General features: G+C 44.9%; 1 protein-coding gene across 1 annotated transcript in view; it reads right to left on the bottom strand.

Annotated features, from left to right (window-relative positions):
• sema5a (sema domain, seven thrombospondin repeats (type 1 and type 1-like), transmembrane domain (TM) and short cytoplasmic domain, (semaphorin) 5A) overlaps nt 1-27,878 on the bottom strand; it is a gene marked incomplete at both ends in the record, with an annotated part of 77,943 nt that overhangs the window by 29,485 nt on the left and 20,580 nt on the right. Inside the window, 8 exons of the mRNA XM_084474888.1 lie at nt 1,943-2,090; nt 5,009-5,152; nt 5,948-6,129; nt 9,539-9,656; nt 12,424-12,631; nt 16,303-16,507; nt 22,463-22,598; nt 24,514-24,799. Of these exons, the coding sequence (XP_084331014.1) occupies nt 1,943-2,090; nt 5,009-5,152; nt 5,948-6,129; nt 9,539-9,656; nt 12,424-12,631; nt 16,303-16,507; nt 22,463-22,598; nt 24,514-24,799 (1,427 nt within the window). The remainder of the gene's footprint in view (nt 1-1,942; nt 2,091-5,008; nt 5,153-5,947; nt 6,130-9,538; nt 9,657-12,423; nt 12,632-16,302; nt 16,508-22,462; nt 22,599-24,513; nt 24,800-27,878) is intronic.

The raw sequence follows: 27,878 nt of genomic DNA, 5'->3' as shown, positions 1-27,878 counted from the left end.
CTATCATGAGGTTAATCCTACCTGTTGCCTACCTGTGACTTCATGCTAACCGGAGCTATTGCTAAACGACCATAACCTTAACCTGCACCATCCCACGTTACAGTGTGTGTGTGTGTGTGTGTGTGTGTGTGTGTGTGTGTGTGTGTTTGTGTAGGTGATTGTATGAGTGCTTGCAAGTGTGCATATGTGTTTGTGTGTGTGGTGTGTGCGTGTGTGTGCATGTGTGTGTGTGGCATGTGCACACGTCTGTTATAATTGAAAATGTGGGCATCTCTGGGAAGAGTGAATACAGACAGATGCCACATCAATACTTTTTCTTTGTGTGTAGGTGTGCGGACACCCGATAAGTGTGTGTGTGTGTGTGTCTGTGTGTGTGTGTGTGTGTGTGTGTGTGTGTTCACACAAACAAACAAGGTAAACAGAGATACCATTTTGATCAAGCAGTTAAGAGTTGAGCTCGACAACCTACCAGCTTCAGATGCACCAGGGGGATGCTACTATTGTCGCCAATATCGTTAGCCGTACAATATTACAACATTAGAATTTATTATCAACTTCACAGGGGGTCAGCTTGTATAATTGCATCAGTGGAGTCTGCGTGTACAAATAATTTAACACATAAAACACAAATGCAATGTGTGAGGTTCACTGTGAACGAGAATCAGGAGGAAATACAATGCTACATGCTAAATGCTATCGGTATCGTTATGGAGGGAAAAGAAGAGGACATGGGAAGACGTTCTGACCTTTCAACTTTCTCACTGACTCAGGAAAGCTCTGTCTAACTTGACACTTCCCGCTGTGTGACTCCTTCCGGGAAAGTTTTCCCCGTCAATGTTCCCACTGCTAAAAATATACATTTGGTCTCAAAAAATATATAAATATCTGGAACATTCCTGCAACCTCTCGTTCTGGAGGCAGTGGGTTCCTCTGCAGCTGTCCAATACTCTTGGTACTGACATCCCTTTGGGAATAGTTTCCGGGTGTTGGATTGCGTAAGAAATGCTGTCGGATTCTAGGGGTGCTTGTTATGTGAGTTATGTGAGTGTGTGTTATGTGTCTGTATGGATCCGTATTCTGTGTTTGTGTCACAGTGTTAAACTGCTACTGACTAGCGGGCCGCCGTCTTTTCACTTGAGTGTTTGTCGGCCCAAATGTGTCACAGCCAATCATCTTGTAAAATGTAATTTTCACATTTCAGAAAACTAAACCAGGACAGACAAGCACACAATCACACAAACAGACACCGAAAAAACACACACACACACCCAAACAGAAAATGGGACAAAGGATGTATTTTGGATTTTTCAAAGGTCTATTTGAAAATACGCACAGAAAAACACACACACACACACACACAAAAACCAAGAAGACTGAACGCATCCCCAACTGAGATCTCTATATCATTATTAAACCCCATTTCTAAGAAGGGATTGGTGAAATATCATTAAGTTCCTTCCCTCGCTTTCCTAAAGAGAACTGTGGATAAAGAGGCGTGCTTTCAAACTGCATGGTGGATTCTGCCAACAAGGAGCGCATAAAGACAGCTTGCATCATTTTGCTCTGGTGCAGGAATTATTGCAGAAGATAAGCCTGTAGTCATGTACTGTATGGATTGATTAGTGTGTGTGTGTGTGTGTGTGTGTGTGTGTGTGTGTATGCGGTGTAATAGAGCAGTCTGGTTAATGCAGTACATCAAATGAAAGCACTGTCGCTTTATAAATATACAGAGGCGCTATTTTGGTGGATTGAGTGTGTTTCTGATCCTCCCTCATTGTTAAAATGTTAACTACTACGACAATATATGCGAGCAGTAGAAGAAGCGAGGCAGAGGAAGAGAGAGTGACACTGACAGAGAGAGAGCTAGACGGAGAGCGAAAGTGATTGATGGACAGACGAGCGGGCCCCGCTCTTCTTATCAAAAGAAACGGGTTGGACATACCTGGCTACACCCGGGACACTCGTTTCCGTTCTCGCAGGTCCTGCGTCGTGACTGGATGCCTCCCCCGCACGGCACCGTGCATCGTTCCCATGCCGACCATGCTGACCAATAGACATGCGCCGGGCATGGCAGGTGTTCGTTGCAGTACCTGTGAAAGGAGAGTACAAGATTAAAAAAGGATCCTGCGAAATGAGCGTGGGGTGTGTGGTGTGCGGTGTGCCTGTGCTTTGTAGGGAAACGCAGTTTTTCTGTGTTTCTTTTGAGTCAGGATTTTTGTAGGACGTAACGTCTGCTTAATTGACTGGACACCTGCTGCGTAGCAAAATGGCAGCTATCCCGCCTCGCTCTGCGGTTAATCACATCACATTGGCAGGGCAGCCGAGATGATGGACGATGAGCACCAGAGGTGTCACCATACTTACAGGCCTGTCGACGGCAGCGACTGAAATAGCTCCAGCAAAGAGGCCACACCACAAGATGGGGGACTGTGTGGAACAATCCTGTAAAACGCCCCCGAATAAACTTTAACAGACCAGACAGACACATCTCTTTTACGTGCCTATCAAGCTCTGACAAATGGCACCCCGTAAAACAAAACACGACAAAGATCCCCAAAACGCTCCAAAGCGCGATTCGCCAGCATGTGTCTAAACGCGGCACGTGGGGTAAAAATAATGAAAGAGCCGGCGTTAGAAAAGGAAAAGTGATGCTCAGACTCCCGGGCCGGGTTATAATGATGGTGTGTGAGGTATATATTTCCTGTAGATCCATGACACACGCGGCCCAAGGGAGAACGGGGATGCATGCATCACTCGTAATGCCGTTCTTTACGAGACAGTGTAACGGCGGCATCTAAAACGCTTAATTACTTCGTTGTCGCTCCGCAATAACAAAACCAAGTGGCCGGGCCCTATTAGAGGCACGCACTCACTCTTTCACGTCTGACTAGTAAAACTGACCTTTTACTGCCATTTTGTTGTTGTGCTATGGCTCATGCAAAGCCCCCTTATTTTATGGAAGGGAAATGCCCAGGTTGGGTTCTGAGGATTTCAGTTGTAAGCGAGGGGACACCTCAAGGATATTTGTATTGTCTTGTTTTCCGTGGAATAGTCTGTCAATGATCAGAGCAGATCAAAGCGTGAATTCTGTGTGCTGAGGATACAGAACGCTGCGGAGAGCTCAAGCGAACACACACAGTTCCAATGGAAGCCCAAAGCGTGTAACTACAGGGTTTGTCATTGTCAGTGTTTCACACTGGTGATCCCGTGTCCTGTGTATGCCCTCCCAGTATTGAGAGGTAGAGGTGAATGCCTAAACCCAATGGCATGTATTTAATATGCGTGTGTGGGGTAAGGGGGGAACGGGGGGTAGATAATAATAACCAAACGATGACAAACGCATTACGATGACAAAACGTATTAACAAAGTGTCCAGATTAAAAATGTTACTAATTACTGGCTATAGGCTGAGTTAGCAGGGAATATTGTATGGGCTTGCTGGAGGGAGGAACATAAGGTCCATAAACACAAGCGTTTAGCAGCCAAATTTAGCCTGGAGCCTTTCTTAGCATGGCCCAACTGAGCTAATTAGCTCTTTGCTCTACAAACTGCAGAAAAACAATTGGGTATTCATTCACAAAGACTCTTTTAAGAAAGTTGGTTTTGGTTGAATTATTTATGTTGTATTGTTAGATTCTACACACAGCATGGGATGTGTGTGTGTATATCCTTGAGTGTGTGAAGGTGTTCACCCCACATACACACACACACACACACACACATATATATCTGTGTTCGCAGTGGTAGCCTTTCCATGGCCGCTCTCTCTCTCTCTCTTGCTCTCCCATTCTCCCTCTCTCTCTCTGTTGCTTTGAGACATAATATGCAAAATACCCGATCTGGTATGGCGTTCTCTTGAAAACAACCTTTTTCTCCCCATAGAAAACGTTAATAAATGTATTCTATCAAAATACGGATACACTAGGGTTTACCAGTATTTTAACTTTCAATATATTGAGGTTTTTTTTTCTCGTTGTATTCTCCACATGTGCATTGGACTGAGTCATTCATCTCTCATGTTCACAATATGGCTGCTGGCAACCTCCTCTACAGTATGTTGGTTAAAATGAAAACATGGGCGAGAGGAGAGACAGAGAGAGAGAGAGAGACAGACAGACAGACGAGAGAGGCGAGAGAGAGACACACAGAAAACAAGAGAGAAATGGAAGAACACCGCGAGGGGCAAAAACCAAATGGCTGACTATCTGGGCTAGAAGGATGTAATGGAGGGTTCGGCCTTTGACGGCCACATCCGATCCCTCCTGCTCCCCGCCACTGCCTCATTTTGTTGCTATGGTGACAACTGGTAACAATTTTCTGCTCCCGCCATCCATCTATCTCCTACTGTATGACTTATTTGCAAAGGACCACAGGGGGCGGGAGGAAAACACATCAGCGAGACAGCGGGAGGAGTATGAAGGAAGATAGAGGAAGCAGGGTCCACAATTAGCCCCGGCCATTTACCATCCATCCGTTACGGAGCATCACTACCCAGCGAGATTAGCCAGCGCTCAGTCATTTCCCTTCCTCCCTACATGTGATCGAAACAAGTGGAGGGAGGGAGGCCCGTATTGTTTTATGTCTTCTTATCAGGGGATCGTTCTTCCTGACTGACAGCGGAAAGCTTCAGCATGCTGACTGGCTGTGTGTGTTTGAAAGCCAGAAAATTACAAAGTGGGTGTAAAATGTTGGCAATAAAAGGAAAAACCAAAGGAGTCATCGTCTACAGCTGTTTGTGATTGTTTTGATGATTTCAAATGGTATGCAATAAAATGTGATGAAAACACACACACACACACACACACTCTCTGTACATTGACGGTTTGTGTGAGCCACAGACATGTTGTGATTTTATGTGATCTCCATCATGTAGGATACACAGCAGATATAGATAGGTGTATGTGCCTGCATGCTTGTGTGTGTGTGTGTGTGTGTGCATGTGAAAGTGTGTGTGTGTATGTGGGTATGCACGTGTGTGTGCAGATGTGTGTGTGTGTGTGTGTCATACCGTTCCTCCCGGTTCTGGCCCACACACACACGGCCCCCGTGGCGGGGCGTGGGGTTGCTGCAGGAGCGCTGGCGGACCTGGAAGCCGATGCCACAGCTGGTGCTGCAGGGAGACCACACGGTCCAGGGGGTCCACGCACCGTTCCTGGGGTCCACACACACACACACACACACACACACACACAGGCATGATCTGACTAACAGATAGAAAAATAGACAGAGATTGATACAGTAGACAGCTACTCAGATACATATAGGTGATATATGGGCCTACAGTAGATAGATACATCAAAATATAGAAAGACAGAGACACTGAAAGAAAGCTCACAGGTAGATAGGTTGATAGACAGAGAGATTGATATATAGAGGGAAAGACAGATATACACAGTGAAGGAAAAAAAAGTCACAGATGGTAAAGCCCCTTTCACTCATGCAGTCTTTCCCTGCAATGTTCCAGAACATGTCCTGCATGGGGCCATGTGTGAATGGGACCAGGGATCAATGTATCCCAGAAAATGCCAAGACCTAGCAACATTCCCAGATCACTTACACGTTGGCCTGTGTTATGAATGAAAGCAGGGAGAGCCATAAAAGGTTTATGTCCGTCTGATTTAAGACGCTTTCACATGGAGCAAACTAATTGGCATCGCTATGCTATGTGTGAAATGGTGCAGCAGGGAACGGATATGTTCCATAACATAGATGCATGTGTGACTAAGGAAGCTCACAACCAGTGCCTGAAGTTTCAAGTAATTTAACTATAGGAACTATGTGTGTAAGAGGCTATAGACAGACAGACAAACGCGCAGGAAGAAAGCCAACAGGTAAACAGTCAGAAAGACTGACATAAAGATAGCATGTAGACAGGCAGACAGAAAGATTGATAGATGAATGGATAAACAGACAGAAGGCCAGCAGAAAGTGACACTGACACACTTACCGTGAGCAGTTGGCGACCTCCACGCTGCTACCCTGACAGGACTGACCGCCACACTGGGGGGCGGGCTTATCACACGCCCGCGTCCGACACAGGCAGGCCCCCCCACTACCGCCGTCGTTATGACTACAGGCAGCCCAGCTCGCCCAGGCACCGTACCCCCCGTCCACCGTCACGTTACGCACCTGGCGGGAGGGGGAACAGGTGGAGGACAGCGTCACAGAAACTTTCTAATGCCCCTTTAAATAACACGACACACTGTTAGCCGCCTTCGCTTGCAAAATTAGCCTCGCACAAACAAGACGGTGTTCGCTGAACTGCGAAGCAAAGCCAGATGGGAGACGTGGAAATCGATGCGCCTCAACTAGAAGCCACGGGAAACAACGCTTTTTTTCTCTGCGTCAGCCTCAGCACATATCCCCGACGCCGCGCAAGACAGAGGTGAAAGACTTGTAAAGCGAAGGATTAGTCACAAACTGACAGCAGAAATAGAGACAGACTCAGGTATAGAGACGGAGAGATTAGTCAAAGGTGGAGAGGGAGGGTAATTTACAATACGCAAAGGAGAAAAAAAATTGGAAAATGGGAGAAAATAACAGCCCTCACATATGGAGACAACTTATCTACGAAATGTTAAGATAGGGAAATAGACTGTTGCGTGTGAAGTATATCATGCCTGGCGATGAATCAGAGGCGATGCCCTGACACCACTATGGGCTTCATACCGAAAAATTGAAAATATTAATTTCAAGATTTCACTTAAAATAGAGGCTATTATGATCGTGTGTTGTGGCGCTGAGCGAGAGATAAGGTCCAGCCTATCATCATTGTTGGTAATTGAACTCTGTGGGTATAAATTGGGTGGTGGTGCTTGAGAGAATCATTTGCATCAGTGCCGAAAACGCCGAAAGCCACGAGCCTCTATAAGCCTCGAGGTTGCTAACGTTGTGTCTTTCACATTATCATATTTCCTATTACTTGAGGGACAAAGAACCTTGCAATTTTCATGAAAACCAAAGAAGGGAAAGACAGTAATTGCACTCGTATTGAGATAGATCAATTTGGGAGGCAGATGAAGGGCCCTGTTGTTCCAAGGGACAGGGAGAGGTCTTAAAAATCACACCTTATTTCAAACACAGCCTCAAAATAACATAGACTGGAAGCCTAACAGCTGTCGAATGAGGAATACATATACGAGAAACATTCAATGATTACGGACGTATTGTTGAGTTTACGGATTTTGATAACGCCGCTTGAACTTTTTGACCCAGTGTGCTTGTGTCTTGTGTGTGAGGACCCTGAGCGCTCTTCCGTGGCAGATAGTGTGTTTGAAGGCAATGAGGGAGGAGCAACCTGGGCCTCTGCCTACACAGCACACTGGGTGGTCTAACGCGAACACCCTGACCGGCCTGCAACAACCTCCAACACACGCAGCACAAGAAGGAAAGTTTGAAGCAAGAGCAATTCTTTAAACTGTGGTCAAGAGCAAAGACACCAAAACAATCATATGTATAAGTATATACTCATATATGTATGTATCATATATCAAAGTCAAACTCACAGTGACAAAGTGTTTGTTAAATGTACATTACAACACTGGGCAATGAAACTCTTGACAAGGCAAGCAATCATAGATATCATATATATATAGATATCATATATATATAGATATCATATATATATATAATATCATATACTAATGATACATAGAGATATGATATATAATAATATACAGTATCTACATATAGATATATTCTGTGGATCGTTTTGTCTCTTCTGTTTTTCAACCTTTATCTATTTATACCGCAATCCTTTTGTCCTATATTGGTTCTACACTGAGCGTGTAATCACAGACACTATGCATTCACATGCGAGAGAAAAGTACATACATGTCAAAGTCAGTTTGGGGCAGGGCGGGAACCCCTCTATTGTCGTTATTTCTGCGCGCTCGGCACTGTTCCTTGCTTACCGCCCAACTTAATTCATGCTCATTGTGAGCGCCTTTTGGACCCGGCGAGACCACAGCTCAGGGAGTAAATACCCGTTCCCTCCCTCTGCCTCTCATGTTGTGTGTGAGTCAAAACCGTGCGGTGAACTTTCCCTTTCGTCAACAAAGGGGGTTGCCACGGCCCCTGGAACCACTCCAGCGCTTGGCTTGACGGTGAAACGGAATACTGGATTACACAGCAGAACACGGCCCAACTAATCCCCTGGTCAGCAAGCTTGACTTGGCCCCCACCTGGGATCAAGTGCTACAGTACATACGATACCATTCGATATGCTTTATTTATCCCCGGGGGGGAAACTGGGTTGGTCATCCATGCAAAACAATCACACATCCCTACAGAGGCATGTACATTACGTTCCATTCCAAGATGGGCTTGATCTCATAGCTCAGTGCACAACGTAAACCGGTAATGAAGTTAAGGAACTCTGATATAATTCTATATATTTATTTATGCTTCCGGCTGGAGCTGTATTTGCTGAGCTTCCACAGCACACTATAGCAGACTATTCCACTATTAGAGGCGCTCATTGAGATAGGAAGGGCCGGTCGCCGTACTTCCATTCATTCATTTCTATGGCTTAGCGCTGCACAACCAACATACGTATTGTTCCATTCTTGTTTTTCTCAGCACGTTCTCTGCATTGCAATCATTGTGTATCCTGTTGCCATTCCCAGGGAAAATAACTCTCTCACAAATAACATGCTTATTTTGAAACGTTTCTTGTGACGTTTTGCCTTCAACGTTTGAAAAATAAAAATATATATATGGCACCTACCTAGCAACTATTTGAGCCCTTACAATAAAAGGCTTCAGTTTGAGAGTTTGATTCAAACGGCAAGCTGGGATCACGACATTTTGAAGATTACCTTGATGTCTGTGCCGGGCACAATGATTATGATCATATTGAGAGTTGTATGCAGGAGACCTCAAATAGGGCTGGGCATGCACATATTTTGTGTGTGTTCTCGGGGGCTTCTCGTGTTGTCCATAAGTCATGATTGCACGTGGTGGCCTCCTGTTTCCCTTCTCGGGACTGACAAAGTGCATCTTATCGTCATATCGTCTACCTCCTTATCGACGTATCGTCTACCTCCATGACCTCCAGGACTGAAATGAGGCACGTGCCACTGCCACAAGGGCGAGGGAGAGACTTCACACGCTCTCGCTCTGTGCCCTGACTGACATTGAGGAAGGATACCTTGAAAGAAGAGTCGCTTCATTTGGGTGGAAATTGACAGGCTATTTTCTGGCCTAATGCTGTGCGCAAATGAGAGGGAGAGGGAGGGTAAATGGAATAGGCTGTTTTGTTCATCAACAGGCCAGACAGAGGTAGATGATTGAAGAAGAACCCTTGATAATTCTCCCGGGCACATTATGTGCCGGGAAAGTCAAGTGATTCTGGCTCAAGGTTGTCTATCTCGGGTGGATCTTTTTTAAAAAGAGGAGGTGTCTGTCATGCAGTGTGTCATGCTTTTCTGTGTGTGTGTGTGTGTGTGTGTGTGTGTGTGTGTGTTTGTGTATTCAGGAAACAAATTTGAATCATCAAAAAGCAGAGGTAGACAGGTGCGTGTTCAGCATAACTCACAGGGCACTTGGTGATGCTCTGCTCCCATTGGCTCATCCGGACACTCTCCTCCAGAGTGGTGCACTTCTTCAGCACCAGGTCCCAGCCACAGTAAGGGTCCCTGGCCCCCACACACGCCCTAGAGGGGTTGGGAGGAGGGGGGGAGAGAAGGGGGGAGATAGATGAACGATCTGAGGAGGTTGGATTAGAGAGGGAGGAAGAGGAAATCCCAACAGACTGTTTATACCCCCCACCCCCCACCATACTTCACTCGGTCAGAGGACGTGGCGAGGGCTGTACAAAATAAAAAAGAGAGAGAGAGAGAGAGAGAGAGAGAGAGAGAGAGAGAGAGAGAAAGTGAGAGAGAGAAGGCATTTTTACACTGCCAAGGCAGTCCGGTCGCGGCTTGGCACGCCCGGCAAATTCACTGCCTTGCCTGATATCGCTGCGTTGTCTCTGTCTAGACAATGCAGCTACACCTCTCCAAGTCTCACCCCTGGAACTGCGGAGGCGTCTAATCGCATTTACATCGGAATGAAACCGCCGATGTGTGTAGGGTCAAGGAGGTTAAATTAGGGTGCTAGCTCAAGCAGGCAATTTACCTCGGGCAGTGCCGGGAATGGCACCATGCCGGGAAAAAGGTGTGCATAAGACGGGCATATTTGGCAGTGTGAAAACGTTTAGAGATAGTGTGACAAAGCTGAGGAAGGGGACAATGGAAAGAGACAAGGAATGAAAGGAGAAGAAAAGAAGAAAGACAAGAACAGGAGGTAAGAAAGGTTAGAAAACAAAGACAAGAAGGGAACAAAGGAAATGAAGGATGAACCGATATGGACGAGATAGGGGTACATGGTAACAAGAAAGGCAGCGGTGATTCATTTGTTTAAACTAGACTGAAAGCTGTGTTCCTGCTTGATGAATTACTACTGCGTGTCCCGCTGATTATTCAGCTAATCCCCGGAGCCGTCGTCCCGGATTAGGGCTTTCTCCCTGTTTGCATGCTAACGTGAATATTATCCTTAAGTCAATATTTTTCCTAGAATATGTGTTGATGCCCGCTCCGTCTTCAAAGAGGACGCTTGGAGTGGCTTGTTGACGGCTATAAAGAAGCCCCAATGTCACTCTTCTCATGCAAATACCGAGCGACAGTAACAGCATATCTGCCAGCCCTCGCAATCAGCGGCATCCGCATGCACCATGGCAACGAGGCGCCAATCACACAGGAGCAACTGGTGAGGACAAAGGGGGGCATGAGTACAAAAGGGGGCATAAGTACACAATGGTGAGCGCTGTCTATCACTCTAGAAACCATGCTTTCAAAGAAGTAGCATACGTGCGCACAATCTTCACCGTCACGCACACACACACAAACACACACCAACCCACACACAATGAAATACATGCAATCAAACACATACAAACTATCAATCCCAAAACAATCAAACTGAATCAAACACACATACACAATCAAGCAAATGCACACACACTCACTTACACTCACACGCATACACACAAACACACACAAACAAAGCAATTCTTTGAACAGTGCAATAGAGGGCATATTGATGGAAGGAGAATTATATGGAGATATATGGAGATATATTTTTGTGTGGAATTGCATTAAAAACCACAGAACAATAGTACAAAATGGACACAAATGGGGGTTAATACCGGTCTTTAGCAGACTCTAAAGGGAATAACAGCAGTGCTCAGTGAGGCACAGAGTAGAACCCACAAAAAGAGAGCCATTCGTCATGGCTTTTTAAAATCTAGCAACCCTCGGGGTGAGTGACTTTCTGACACATTTCAGTCGACTGAAATTGTGTATATTTCTATCGTTGATGCAAAGAACTCAAGCAGATGCATCCCCGTGTCTGAGAGAACATCAAGAAATTTTGTTTGTGCAACTTTACATTATAATTGGCTGCTCCTTCGAAACTGCGTTCCACCGTTTCCTCCTAATAAATCAAATGTATTCCTGAAGCCGAGTCAGGAACGGCAGATGTGTGATGTGTTTTTTCTTCACTTTTCTAGGGAGTCTGATGGATGGGATATCTTCAGTGTGTTGACTCTTCTCTCCCGTTGCTTCACGCTTTCTTCAGCAGTATTTACACCCCAGACACAGTTCACCTCTGTAGACTGACACCGGCTTAATATCTGATCAACACTGACATCGCTGGGTGCATGCATGTGTGTGTGCGTGTGCATGTATGCATGCGTGTGTGTGCATGTGCATGTATGCATGCGTGTGTGTGTGTGTGTGTGTGTGTGTGTGTGTGTGTGTGTGTGTGTGTGCGTGTGTGCATGTGTGCATATGTGCATACGCATGTGTGTGTGGTTGAATATATATGTGTGTGTGCATATGTAAATATATAAACATTTAAGGATGGCAGTCATGAGACAGGTGGCTCAAACAAAGGCTAATTTAGGGTATTACATTTCAGCAGAAGCTTCTCATCAGCACAACGGGCTGGAACTTGCAGATAAAACCCCCAGATATTTAAAATATAACTTTAAAGCTGCTATGAGTGCATGTTTTACTTTCAAAACTCACTGAGATGAATAGGGCACTGTCTCTTTGCAGTGTGAATGTGTGTGTGTGTGTGTGTGTGTGTGTGTGTGTGTGTGTGTGTGTGTGTGTGTGTGTGTGTGTATGTGTATGTGTGTCTGTGTCTGTGTCTGCATGAGCATGTGGGTGTGTATGTGTTTTTGTGTGTGTGTGTGTGCCAGGCCATGAATGTGCCTGTGCCTGGGTGTGTATGTGCACGCATTCTGTGTGTGTGTGTGTGTGTGTGTGTGTGTGTGTGTGTGTGTGTGTGCATGTGTGTGTGTGTGCGTGTGTGCGTGCATGTTAAACGTTGGTTGAGGCCATGCATAATATGCAAACGAGCCAACAATCGACTTACTCTCTGGACTTGTGGTAGTTGCACCTCTTCAGCGGTATCTTGAGGACCTGGTCGCGCACGCCCACGTAGAGCTCACTGCGGCTGTGCAGGATCAGCAGGCTGCGGATGTGCTGCCTCTTCCTGGGAGGGAACAGCTCAATCTCCTCCAACAGGCAGTTCCCCATGGACTGGTTGAGAGGGGAGAGCACCTTCCTGATAGTGCCATAGTCTAGGAAAAAGTGTGGGGGGGGGAAAGGCCGGATTGGTCACTCATGAAGGAAGGGACACAGGGTTCAGTGGAGGTTGGTTTGTGAATGAAAACAATAAAACACTAAGGGGGTGGATGACGTTCAGGAGGGGACAGGAGGGGAGGGGAGAGAGGGGCATTGAGGGGGAGAGAGAGAGAGAGAGAGAGGTAGAGAGAGACAGAGGGAAAGAGTGTGAGAGAGAGGGGGGGGGGAAGAGAGACCACAGAGAGAGATAGATAGAGAGAGCGAGAGAGAGAGAGAGAGAGAGAGAGAGAGAGAGGGAGAGAGAGAGAAAGAGAGGTAGGGAGAGGTAGAGAGACAGACAGAGAGAGAGGGAGAGAGAGAGAGAGAGAGGGGGGGGAGAGAGGTAGAGAGAGACAGCGAGAGAGGAGAATAGAGTGAAAAGAAATTGTTTATTTTCCATGCTAATAATACCCATTTGAATTGAATTGAATTGAGAGCGACAGACACAGAGAGTGAGCTCTGGAGGGCACAGGACAGGTACAATTGGGGCAGCAATAAGAGCACAATATGTAGTTCCTGGCAATAACCATAGATTTACTGTGCAGACCTGGCACGTTGAACTGTGTTTGAACCATACAATCACTCCCTGGATCCAAGCGTCTGCGAGATGACTTGAGGACAAATCTTGAGAAGAAAGACGCCACACCTGCCTGTCTTGTTACCAAACGAGGGGCAACAATTACACACGCACAGTGACACGACACACAGGCCTGTCTCATTCTCTCGCGGAAATGTGCGATGTGATGCAATCACTTGTCGGCAATTACGACACAGTTTGAATGCGGTGTCTCCGAGAGTGATGCCCTGACCTTTCAGTTAATTGCCGGCCTATCCTTCATTTTGTGGATCTTTTTGTCGTTGAAAGATTGGAGGGGATGGAGAAAAAAAAGGGCTGAGACAAACATCATTAATTATACATGTGGTTCCCCGGGGTGTGAAGATTGTACTTAGTCGCGCTTGCGAAGGCAAAGGAAGGAGAAAGGCAGAGGGAAGACATTATACATGGCTTCAAGGTGGGCCCTGATAAATAGGCGTGTCGGACCCCAAGGTGTGACGCACTCCGAGACTGTAGAATAATATGAGAAATCATCTGAAGCGGGATGAGGCTCTGTAAGTCTGGAGACCGGTGTGTGCTGCCTATTCTTCTTCAGCACACACACACACACACACACACACACACACACACACACACACACACACTCACACTCTCTCTGACACACAAGAAGAAGAGGAACCCGTATCTGGAACTCCAAAAGTCCCAGATGCTACTGACCGGGAGGACAAGCGTTCAGGGGATGAGGTTAGATTATGAACGAGAGGAACACCAGTAACCAGCAGTTGGTGCAAGCATTGAAGGACCCCTGTTGTGTGATTCTACAAACAAAAAACTGTAATAAATAAATAAATCAACACTGTGTACACAGCCCCACTCTCCACGACACCTTGACACCAAGTCAAGAACTCGGGTCCCCAAGATATGATATGGACATGACCCCCTCCCCCTTACAAGCCAATTAGCAGAGAGCCTCTTAATGCAAAAGGGAGTGTGGTCTTCCAACACCAACAGCTTTGGCATGCATTCATAAGTTTCATTAGTGGCTGGTGTGTGTCTACGTAGCTTGTGGAGTTAGCGGCTGTTGTGCCAAGCTACATTGATCAGAGCAAGATGGCAAGCACAGTGCAAATGATCTGGAACATGTTTGTGTGTGTTTGTGTTAGTGAGTGTGTGTGGTGTGTGTGGTCAAAGTGTATGTGTGTATGTGTGTGTATTTGTCTGTTTATGTGTATGGTAGGCCTACTGGGATTTTGTGGGCTAGGGAGACTAACAGACAGATGTCTACTGTACCCGGGTTAGGAAATAACATTAAAATAACACATGCAGTATGTCAGAGGACAAGAGGACTATACCGACGTTTCCTGTTGGGTGCTACAGCACAGGACACCCAGTCCTAAAGACAGTATTGCTGACGGCTGAAAACTCCTCAGTGAATTGGCAGGCTTTTCCCCTAGCCTGCCGTCAGACGATAGTGAATGATCACGGCTGAGTGATCACGTTGACGTGAGCTCCTTTGATCAGCTAAGAATTAACATTGCATATTTTTTACAATACTTATTTCCAGTTCATTTTTAGCTGACGTTCACTAAATATTTGGAAAATATTTAACGGCAGACTATTGGCATTTGGCATTGATTTTGAAAATAATAATGAATGCCAACTAAAGCGTTAAGAATTTCAGTATAAATCAGCCACTTGCGTGTGCTTTAGGAATGTGTGTGTGTTTGCTAGCTCGTTATATTTGTGTGAGTGTGTTTAAATTGCCTTGTCTTCTCCTGACAGGTTGCAATATTGGTGGTGTTTGTGACCTTCCTCTTGTCTCGTGGTATAGGGTTGTAAATGGCTGGGAACACGACACATCTGCAAACTTAAGTTTGATTTGCTTTGGCAGGTGGCTTTGGCACCCGTCCTGTTCAGAAAGAGTTCCAGAAGACCTGGTCCGGATCGGCCCAATCGTCACAACTGTTAATTTAATATCTGCGTAAGTGGGCTGAAAAAACAAGATGGCTGCCACAGATTCGGAAGAGTCTGTTGAATCGCGACAGAACAAAAACAAACTGGACGGTGTATTTCCTGTAAAAGAACAACTGCACATAAAGCATTTGTGGATAAGAACAATGTGTTGGCCGTACTTTCAACAGGATTTGGTAAAAGTTTAATCACAGCTCATTACTATGTCATATGTTTTGTCGCTCTGATTGGTTGTAGTTCTTTTCAATTGCTCCCAGAGGCATTATTGCTCCGTGCCAGCTGTTAACGCCAAAAAGCGAAATAAACCGAGAGGTTTGAGACTAATAGTCATTGGCAAAGGAGTCTGCCAATGTCAGGTGTGAGTCACAGCATATGGAAGCCATGCGGAGGTGGGAAGTGGTAACGTTAGAGTCAAGGGATGGAGCAGTGATGTCTTTCCACCTCCCCAGTCTAACTAAAGACACGTAAAAAAGCAACCGTTCACAGAGGAGAGCTGTTCAGTAGAGTGCAAATGTGCCATAAAGAAAATCACAGATGCTGATACTGAACACAAGTGTCAGACATACCTACACATTCACACACACACACACACACACACACACACACACACACACACACACACACACACAGTTTATGACAAACACATGCATGCACACTCAGACACAACATCACACACACACACACACACACACACACACACACACACACACACACACACACACACACACACACACACACACACACACAGTACAGTTTATGACAAACACATGCATGCACACTCAGACACAACATCACACACACACACACACACACACATACACACACCATTTATGACAAGCACACACACACACACACACACACACACACACACACAGTTTATGATAAACACATGCATGCACACTCAGACACAACATCACACACACACACACACACACACCATTTATGACAAACACACACACACACACACACACACACACAATGTGTTAAACCAACACGCACAGAGATCATGACCAGAGACGTTGACGGATCAACAGACAATGCAAACACGCACACAAGCATCCATCCACCCACCCATCCATCCATCCTCCTGACCCCACCTACCCGTGGCCAGGTAGATGATGTGGAAGAGCTGGTCCTTGCCCTGCACCACGTCCACGGCCACGTGGGTGAAGCGCACGTTGTCCTCCATGAAGTAGGGCACGGGCACCACAGGCTGCACCACCTCGTGCATCAGCAGGAACTTCTGGGCGTCCTGCAGGTTGCGCTCCGTCAGGTTGACGTAGGAGCCGTAGTCGATGGTGCCACACTGGACAGGGACACGCAGAGATAAAGGGCTTTAAGTCAGAGACGATTTGATGAAGTGTATTTCTACGGTGGACAGTCTACACAGTGTTGATTTGAAACCCTTCCAAACACTTTGTTACAGTTTGAAACCGCTGGCACGGTTTGTGTTTGCTGCCTCCGGCGAGCTGATTTGTCGAAATCAAACATGAAGCCAAAGAGAGTGAAATGCCTCGCTCACCAAGAGTTGAGCCTGCCTGCCATCAGACTTTAGATATTTATCTCAAGTCTGATTTGTGAGCCTACTGCGGTTTAATGGTAAACCAAATGATGTTGTTAATATTAATAGCAACAGAGGGCGAGACATCTTGAGAAAGAAAGGGAGAATGATTAACAGACAATTATCATTGATAATTTTTTTCATTTCATTGATTTACAACTCATCCTCAAGCGTTTTTAATATTGTACAAAGGTTTAGGAAAGACATTAGAGGATTACTTGACAATTCATTTATATACGTGTTAATTGCAAGCCAAGTTTCATTGGTGGCTCTCTAAATATTTAGCATTGCATCTCATTTCCTGGCCAATTATCTAAGCATTCTAATCATATTTCCTTTTAACAGATTCATTATTCTTCGACAAAAAAACGGATAAGCGTCAAATTGCCTTATGGTGCATCAAACTACGTGGACTACCCTGGAGTTAGTGTATCTGGAATTGTAATTATGCATTAGCATTTTAATTATCAAATGGTTTTGTGACCTTACTATCAAATAAATCTTTTTTTGTAAGTTATCAGGATAATTCATCTTCTGATAATTGTCATCACAGTGTGTTTTCCATATAGTTGACTTTAACAATGGATTATAAATGCTAAAAGGTAGCATTAAAATACTCTCTCACTTCAATTTTTTGAAGTGAAAGTTCTTTACTAACACAGAATTGGTGAGCAATTAATATGTGTGCGTGCACAACTGGGAAGTCTTCCTTTGCGGCAAAATATAATTTTGTAGGCAGGCCGCTATCTAATTGCAACACTAATTGCCATAAATTGCGAGTGGATGAGAATGATTATGCCAGAGTAGATTCCTCAACCTTGATTTATGCCTATTAAAATTAATTACAGCTGGTTCATTGACTATTTATAGTCAGGTGGTACATCTGTGAATACAACAGCAATACAAACCTGTTTCGGATCCACCAAGTCCCAAAAGAGAGGCAAATGAGCGAGGGGTATCAATACACGTTTAGAAATCGGTTTAATTCCAGCCCTATCAAATATTTAGCTTTAATCTCTTTGGCGAGAATAAAAAGAAGGCTGTAGGCTTACATCATTTCAAACACAATCCCCCCAGAAGCCTAGATTGTAACATAAGAAAAATGAGCTTTAGTTTAGACTGTCAACAGAAAGGAAGGGCTTCGGATGCGGCCTCCTCTCCCAAGGTGAATTAGATGCCTCTTTTCATCACCAAGCTGAGGGATAAAGTGATAAACTTCCCCTGTCACTGCTTTCGCCCTCCCTCTCTCTCTCTATATATCCCTCTTTCTATATCTATTTCCCTCTCTCACTCTATCAATTGTCGAGCAACTCCAAAGGGTATATGAGCTAGACTAATAAAGTTCATGTGCATGTCTCTGCGGAGAAATAGCTCTTGACACCAAAGTGTCCGTTGGGATTTGTAGTTCTCTAGAGTAGAACTAGTAGAACTAATCCACACCCCATAAGTTCCAAAATGAATTGATGAAAAAACCCAAAGGCTTATAAACAAGTAAAGATTTGAAACAGCATGGACAAGATTCAGGATTTGACCTGGACCAAGCAGATTGTGAACAGCAAACCTATTTACCTTTTGTTAAGGTGTAATTATGTATTGCATTAAGGATTGAAATGAGCATTAATTCATTTTAAAAACCGAATCGTAAACAGACCCCCTTGCTTCAATTCGTCAAATAGCGGCAATCAATAATTTACCCATTTCAAAAACGCGACTCAACGGACACCGCACTTCTGATGTGCAGTCTGGCTGACTTCTTCTGATCATCAGCGTAACGCGAACATCTCCCAGACGTAACAACTAGGAGCGGCGTGTTTTAATGGCTTATTACAGGGAGACATTTTCCTTGGAATCACTTCACGATTCCACAGCAGGCAACCACCAGTGAAACGGTTATGGTTATGGTTATTGTGCATGCGTGCGTGTAATGGCGTTACTGCGTCACCGAGCGTGTACCTCCCTCGGCTGCGGCGACGGCGAGACAGGGCTACGGTTGAGATGGTTTCAGGGGGTGGGGGTTTGTGCGATCCGTGAATTGATTAATGTAACGGTGATGGATGTGTGATTTGGGCTGTTGTCAACATGAGGGGGACAAACTGGAATATCGGCCCCGGGATTGAAGTTCAGCACACTGAGACCACCATCCCCCCCCCCCCCCTCTTATTAACAACACTTTGCAGTTTGTCAGGCTGATGCTCCCTGGCCTTTGGAGACTGAGGGAAGTAGTTACCACCCCACACTACCCCCCAATTTTTTTTATTTTAAATTGTCATTGTTGTTATGAGCATCACATTTTGCGGCCACAGGACTGAATCCTGCCTCCCTCTACGCTCGCCTGCTGTTTTCCTCTATATTCTCATAATGTCAGACTAAATAATTAAAAAGGCTGCAGGGTATATGGAGCACCCACTCTATATGTATTTGCAGGAAGCTACTTTCGCATTAATCTAAAATACAAGAGTGCACCGATAATGGAATTGTAACAATATTTCATTGCACTTTTTGCATTGTTTTTTTGGATACATGTTAGTTTGTGATATACTTAACATAAAAAAGAATAGTGCAGGTTCATCCTTCTTAATCTAAGGAGTATATTGCTAAGGAAGACTCATGTTGTTAGCTGAGCCTTTGCACTAGATTTACCCTCATCAGCGCTGGATTCAGTATTTTAATGATCTCTAGTGTTTAGGGAGAGCTACGCGTTTGACAGAAACCCTTTATAACATGGCATGAGCTGTTGATGTGCCACAGAGATGATTCAGAACCTGAGGGAAACCCAACTTGAATCGATTCGAAGAGTTCAAATGAACGAGCAGATTATCTATTGGGAGACCAGACAGCCAGGGAGTTAAGCTAATCAATGGGCCTGGAGCACTGATGGAGGAGTGCACAGGCATGACTGCCCTAACCTGACACAAATCTATAGTGTTGTTGTCAGCTGTTGTATCAGGTGTTGCTGCATGTTGTCTTAAATCTGTATTAGCCCTGCAGACATGGGTGTGCGTGTGTGTGTGTGTGTGTGCATGTGTGAGGGTGCTTATGTGAGCATATTTGTGTTTGTTTGTTTGTGTGTGTGTGTGTGTGTATGTGTGTGTGTGTGTGTGTGTGTGGGGGGGGGGGTGCCTATGTGAGCATGTTTGTGTTTGTGTTTGTCTGGGTGTGTGTGTGTGTGTGTGCGCAAGTGTGTGTGCGCGTGTGCATGTGTGCGTGTCTGTGTGTCAGGGCTGAGGATGTGAGTAAGAGCGTGCGCGTGCTCACGCTCGTGTGTGGATGTTTGTGGGCAGGCCATACATCTTGTCCACATAAATCTAATCTTCTGACATTGACAAATGCTCAATGAAGAAGATGTTACCAAAAAGCCCTGATATAGGGTGCCTCGGCCCAGCAGAGGGGAGAGGAAGTCCTTCCCACCGCTAGTCTAGAAGGGAGAGATTGGGTTTCACCATGCGAATACATCCAGCTTTCATCCCTGTGGAACACAGGCCCGTTTAAAGCCAGTGGATAGACATGAATCCCACCGGGGCGCACCTGCAATATGCTGAACTGGGCAGATCTGTGGTCAGCTCTCACCTGATAGAGGAAATTGGTTTTCGTGCAGGTAAGTGATTTTCACCCAACTGGAAGTGATGTGCTGACAGAGTCGATGTGTGTGTATGTATGTATAGGTGTGTGTATGAGAATGAGCCAGAATGTTTGTGTGGGTTTTTGTGTGTGTGTGTGTGTGTGTGTGTGTGTGTGTGTGTGTGTAAGTGTATGATTGAGTATTTGCCAATTTGTGTGTCAGTGGTTGTGTGTATATGTGTCTGAGAATGAGTGTGTGGGTCACAAGGGAAAAAAAACAATGGTGTGCAAGTGTTGCTTAAAATGAGACAGCTTATATTACTACTTGACAATTGCTGCCTGTTCTGATAGATAAGGTTAACCGCGTGTGTGTGGCTACAAGACCCGGGGAGACCGTGATGGGTAGGGTACATGAAGCCAGCACACGCGTCGCATCCCATGGCAAGGCTTCACCTCTGGGGAAATTCAATCTCGCTCCCAGGGACATGGATTAGCCATACTGTGGCTATCTCTTGAAAGCAAGCCAGCCACCAAACGGAGAGCCAGCACTTTTGAGTAATACCCGGATCCCCTATGAGTCATCAGTATAGAAAGGGGCAAGCCGGCACTAGCCTAGCGCAATGGCCTTGCCGGGTGTTTCTCAGTAATCTTTCCCTGGGCCAGCCCCCCTAGGGAGTTTAAGGGGGAAAAGATAGAAGTGGAAAGTAATAGAACACAAAATGAATTTGCCTGTCCAACAGATACAGGGCTTTAAGGTTCTGTTTTAGCTGTGCTTTTTTGTCGCCTGCTGCTGCTGTGAAGGAATTTCATGTACCACTGTGTCTGTGGATTGAACAGAGGGTAGTATACAGCAGGCACGGCTTCTAGTTGTGGATGGGCCAGACCAATTATGGGTGGGCCTTAAATTAAAAACGTCATCAAATCCCTGTTTAACCTAATAAAAATGACCGACTAATATACTGTGATATTATCGGTGCATGATATAGATTTTAATAGCTTGATGCTCATTTAAATATTTTGTTGCATTGTAAAAACTTTCATTGCATAGAAGAACGGACCTATTCGCAATCGCTGTCCTTAGAAGAGCACTTTGGCATCTCAATTACGCGTGTGTGTGTCAAAGAGCTGGCTCTTTGAACCGGCTCATTCGTGACCGACCCATCACTCCAGTCTCTTCCAAAATCCCCACTGACCCAATTCACACTTGGACTTTTCGATTCTGTTTCTAAATGTTGGGACGGGATGGACACTGAACTCTGGGGTTTATTTGACCGTTCATTGTGAAGTGGTCCTACTGTAAAAGGAGCGTCGGAAACCCTGCCTGTCTTTGCGCACCGAGCCCATTAATTAAGGGAATGCTGAGAGAATGCTGGAGAGTCGAGAAAAAGAAGACTTAATATGCAAACATGTTATGTGCAATCTAACAACTGCACACAGGCCTATGGCATGTAGGCCTACAAATAAGACTTATTCTGTGGCTCAATCTATTTCACCTGACCGGCTGTTCTGATCATGTCCGTGCATCCGTCTGACTGTCTGCTGAACTTGCGCAGAAACATCAACGTACATAACCACCTTTTTTCTTAAAAAAAAACAACTACATATTTCGACTATTTTAGCACAAATGATGTGATTATTTTCAGATTTTTAATTATTCTTGACGAAATTGCAATATATTGTTAAACTTTTTTTTTTTTTTTAAGAAAAGTTTTGGGTGGGCCTGTTGAGCTGTGGGTGGGCCTAGGCCCGTCAGGCCCACCCATAACGCCGTGTCTGGTATAGAGGGCTGATTGCAGGAGAAGAGATAGAAGAGTTGTTTTCATGTTCTCAGGGGAAGGCTCAACTGTAAATGCATACTACTCTCTTCATGGATGGGCAGACCCATGCACACACATGATTACACACACATAAACACACACACACACACACATAACATGGCACCCTAAGATGAGAGATGTTTTTGTGCGGTCTGGCATCGTTAATGCATTGAGTCAAACACCTCGCTCCTGCAAGATTGACAAACCGTCCAACCAAAACTCAATCTGCAGCTATTTAACATGCAGAGTGAAACCGTGCAAACTCTAGGAGCGATACACAAAAAAAGGGGGCTTTTTATTTTTGTATTTGTGTGTTTTGGTTTACCTGGAAGTCTGGATTGGGGTTCGGGAAGGGCAGCCAGGCCGATCTGGAGTTCTCCTGGAACTTGAAGGGGCCACTGAAGACCTGCGTGACAGCGCTGAGATTGAAGGCACACACCGCAGAGGCGGCGATGCTGTTCCTGTACGGCACCATCACACAGAACAAAGGGTGGGGGGGGGAGGGGGGGGTAAGACGAGAGGAGGAATGAATAGGAGCACTGATGGATGAGGAGTCGCGTTCAGTGGCAAAAGTTGGCGGAAGAGGTAAAAAAAAATCTTCCTCCAAAAAAAAAAAAAGAACAGTGGAAAATGAGTGCATTTCCTTTCAGTCGCGTATCGCGCGGCTGCGCACTACGGCCCGCCTGCCTCACGCCCGCTCGCATTGTTCCACGCTTAGAATTATGGATCCTTCCTGAAACAAAAGAGTGCCACGACGCCGCAGTGTGAGTGATGGTCGTTACTGAAGTATAAATTTAACAACGGGACGCAATTAGGCTCCATTCAACCCGGCCCCCCCGCCACCTCGCCCCCGCCCAACCCGCACGCCTCGCCAACCGCCTGACTGACTGTATGGATCGGTGCGCTGAAATACAGCTTTGACTTTTCCGCCCGCAACGTCGCTTTTCCTACAAGACGTCGCCTGCTCCCATCAACTTGAAAAGCATGCAACGAGAGCATTAGCTCTCATCTCGAATGGCGCGTCTTGGCCAGGGTGAATTATAATCCACCGCAGCTGTTCATTAAACATGGTGCCCGCAGGGAGAAATGTTTCCAATACCATTTAAAAGACTTCTGTTTGAGCTATGTGAAGGCACCGGCCATAAATAGGAGATTACTCAGCTTTTTACTCCATCTCCAAACGTGTGTGCGCTTGCCAGGATTTGTGTGTGTGTGTCTGGCTTTGTTTGTGTACATTAGTTGCACAAATGTGTGTGTAATAACAAATGCTGCACAAATTCAATTATTCTATATTTGTGTGTGTGTGTGTGTGTTTGGTGTGAGTGTTTGTTTGTGCGTGTGCAGTTGTTTGTGTTAGAGCCACTAGAAACATTGTATTATGACCAACGGCAAAAGGCACACAAGTTTCGGTTGAAGTGCAGAGGGAAAGGGGCACAAATCCATTTTTCTGCAACACTAGACAGAAAAGCTTTAATTGATTACCGTGGATTGAAACCCATCATAGAGTAAATTTCCCGTGATTGATTTAATCCCACTAGTCTTTTTATTAAGCAACAAGTGATATTTTGCACAACGCAGCCAAAGCAGCATTGCACACATAGCTATATCTAAACTCATCCAGTACCACATCTAACGTGTAATGTTGGAACTAACATTTCCTCTAATCACATATATAATTTATTCTAATGAAATCTTAATCTTATTAAATATGCAAATTGTGAAATGCATATAATCAAATCCAAGGCAATCCAATCTCATCTAACATCTAATCCAATATGTTATGAAACACATCATGTTATATAACCCTATTTGAATCTAACATCTAATCAGATATGTAATCAAACACATCATGTTATATAATCCTAGCTGAATCTAACATCTAATTCAATATGTAATCAAACACCTAATCTAATATCATCCTAGCTGAATCCATTATCTAATCCAATAGGCAATCAAACACGACATGTTATATAATCCTAGCTGTATCCAACATCTAATCCAAAAGGCAATCAAACACATCATCAACATCAATCCAACATGTCCTCTCATGTCACCTAAAACCCCAAATAACACCAAGAAAACCCATTGGAACCGTCCCCAAAATGTCCCACCTAGCCAAGCAAACAACAAGTAGGAAAGGAAGTTGTTAGTAACGGTGGGTTACCATCACTCCATTCTATAGCTTATCAGGACAGGGGACGCCACACCTCTCTGTCCAGAGCAGTCAGGGTGAGGGGTCTCGCTCAGGGACACCTCGACACTCTAGCTAGGACGAGCGGGGGATCGAACCAGCAACCTTTCCGGTTACCATTCAAACCCGCTCTACCGCTGGAGCTACCGCCGCCCTGAGCTCACAACGAGCAATTCTCCACTCACACGTTGGTGGTGAAGATGCCGTAGAGCAGCTCCATCTCGGGCAGGTAGAAGGTGCCCTGGAGCTCGTTGTAGTTGAAGGGGATCTCCCCGGGCCGCGAGCAGTTGAGCCTGGCCTTCATGAAGGTGGTCCAGGTGTCCTCCAGCAGGAAGCGGCCGCCGATGTCGTTCTTGCAGACGCGGCCGGCGCGAGAGAACACCGTGCGTCCGCAGTCGTGCTCCACCGCGTTCTCCCGGAAGAAGAAGTAGGTGAAGTTGCCGATGTCGTAGGATGAGACGAAGTTGGGCTCTGTGGAGGGGGGGAGGGGAGGGGGGGGGGGGGGGGAACACAAAGTGCCAGGGTGAGTTATTGTTGATGTGTAAAGTCCTTGATCACAGTGAGGGTCTCAGGAGGCTTCCCACAGTGAACCCCTAAGCTCTGTTACACAATGTGTCTGTCCAACCTTTTGTATCTTATTACAGAGCCCCCCCCCCATGGGCACGTCCGATGCACCCCCTTTATCAACACCAAACCACACGTTTTACTTTGGACTAATATTGTTACTACCGCCTATAATGTAACCGCTATATGTAACTACTTTAGCTTCATTATTTGTATTGGCCTCGAGGTGTTTCAAAAGGAAGAAGCTAAGTTGAGCTTCTATGTCTGGTCTTCACTGTAATGAACAGCAACAATTGTATACAATATATAATATACATTTTTCAAATATGAATATTCATATGCATAATGCATATTGTCTTAACAAGTACCCCCTGGATCCTCAATTACGTGAGCATGGTCAGCCTACGCCGGTGGAATCACTGAGAGACAAACATAACAATATCCAACGGAAGACTCCTCGACAAGGACCCCAGAGGAGGGGTCTCTCCGTCCAGGGGGGGTTAGGAGTGCAAGAGGTCCAGAGCTGGGGAGACATATAACAGTCGCACAAAACAAAGCCGTTTCTGTAGGGCCGGTGGTAGAGACAGGATTGGTACAGAGAATAAGTAAAGGCCACAGGGTAGATCCATTAAAAGGGACAAATACAGACGCAGAGGGAACACAAAATAGAGACACAGGGTTACAGGGCAATGTACACAGGAGGGGAGAGAGAGAGATTTATAGAAAGGGAAGGGAGTGTGGAGAAAGCAGGGAGGTAGGTGAAGAGAAACACAAACAGAAGCAGGGTGAAAGAAAGAGAGAGGGAAAGAACGAGCGTGGGAGAGTGTGTGAGAGGGACTCTTTGCCATGACGGATTGACTCGGCACGTTTGTGTTTGCGCGTGGGGTCCACACATCAGCAGGTGATCCAGATTAATAACTCTGGGGCGCGTTATTAATGATGTTATGCTGTAATAAGAAAAGCCATTTTTCATCGGCCAAACCTAAAGGTGTGGATGAGGAATGGCCGATACAGATGTACTGTAATAGCCCGTGCACTATGTTGGGGACAGGCCCAGCCTCCCCTGCGCTGCCAATGCTACGACGTTCATCTTTATGTATGACATTATTGAATCCAAACTGCTCACTTTATTTCACCTGACAGCGATTTAATTCACTTTTAAGTGAACAAGGGGTTTTTTTTGCATTCACCTCGCACTCTATGTTCATTCAACCTTTCGTCACCCATTGCATTTTTGGATGACAGCAGATGGGAGGGCAAGATTGGGAAAAATCTATTTGTCATAGAAATTCATTATCCCCATTTCTCTCAGAGGTTACTGCTAAACAATGCCTGCGGCACTTTTCCTTGTAATCGTTTTTCTATTTAGCTTAAATGTGAATAATACAAGAACAGAATCGTTCACTGACAAGATGGCTTTGGACAGAATCAATTTGTAGCCCGGACGGACTAAATAGCCTCAAAATCTTTATTCTTGATATGTTTGGAGGGGATAGTACTTGAACTATGGCTAGGCTTTTACATCATTAAAATGTTGTTTCTGTGCATCACAATGTTTGGCTTTGGAGATGCTATTTTCGATGTAACCATCAATTATGGAGAGGGAATCATTTTATTAACTTTTTCATTAACCATGTCAATTTAATTTGACAGTAATGTGTGAAATTTGCTCCATGGACGTTTTTTCACATTCCCCTCGCCTTCTCTTTAATAAATCTGCTGATTTTGCTGTCTATCAGTGTATAGACTGCATGGTTGAACTATCTTGTAAGTCAATCTTAGTAACTGCTGATATGTGTTAAATGTGTGGGAAAATGATCTTGCAAATTGCTATTGGCAAAGTTAATACACACGGTCCCCCATCAATGTTCACTCAATTATCTCATGACTTCACTTTATAATTTCCCAAATTACTTTATTACTAACATAATTCAACCTCAATGGTTAAGACCCTCCAAAAAATATTTTTTCATTATCAACAGCAGTTAGGAGCACTAAGCTAGGATGACAGCACTAAAGGTAGTAACCATTAAACCCACACACTCTAAACACACATTTTGTCAAAGACAACTTCAATAATGGAGACGAGTACTGATTAGCAAATACTGCAGAATGATATCAAACATTCAAATTGTTTGCCAGTGAGTTCGAATTCCGATAAAAAATCTGGTTGGACAATTACCAGCATGGCAGACCAGATGAACTTTGCTGCAGTACAAAAACACTATTTTTTGCCAACTGTATTATTTTAGAAAAAAACACTTTGTCCCTAATGTTCATAGAGATCAACAGCAGCCATTAGCAACAAGAGGCAATGGGCCACATACTTATTCTTGGAAACAATTAATGTTTTCCATAACCACTCATAAGGGTTATTATGTGGATTATTGCATTTTTCAGTTATTACAGAGTATTTCATGTCATAGAGAGGTTAATGTTTTCAGGGCTGGATGAATGTAGATGGACCTCATAGGATCAACAGAAAAACACATGTTAATAATTATACTATCACTAACTTTATGCCATGTACCGCTACATGAATGGTAATCACTGCATTAATGAAGAGGATTTGATGTTGTATGTTGTACTTCCTGGCAGTTAATGTACACACTTATTGTATGTTGTACGTCCTGACACTTAAAAATAGTACTTAGCATTATGTAGCGTCTTATCCTAGCTATCTTTGTTGTGTACAAGGAATGGGAATGAGCAACGTAGCAATTGTAAGTGCTTGGCACTTGTTTCTATGAACATCCTTACTGTACCTGCAGCGATACATTGTTGTTTCTCTTTCTTCTGATAAAATGTACTCTTTTTAAGTCAGTTTGGATAAAAGTGCCTGCCAATTGCCCTAAATGTAAAGGCAAATGTAAGATGATAAGTAAGAGCTTTTGAATTGAAAACAAACCACGGCTATAGGGGCACAGTAACAACGTGCCTCACGAAACTTAAACACAACGATGGTACACTACACACCAGAATCCGT

This window comes from Micromesistius poutassou (assembly GCF_964030765.1).
Source record: "Micromesistius poutassou genome assembly, chromosome: 11".
NCBI classification, from domain to species: domain Eukaryota; kingdom Metazoa; phylum Chordata; class Actinopteri; order Gadiformes; family Gadidae; genus Micromesistius; species Micromesistius poutassou.
This window is presented reverse-complemented; position numbering and strand designations above follow the sequence as displayed.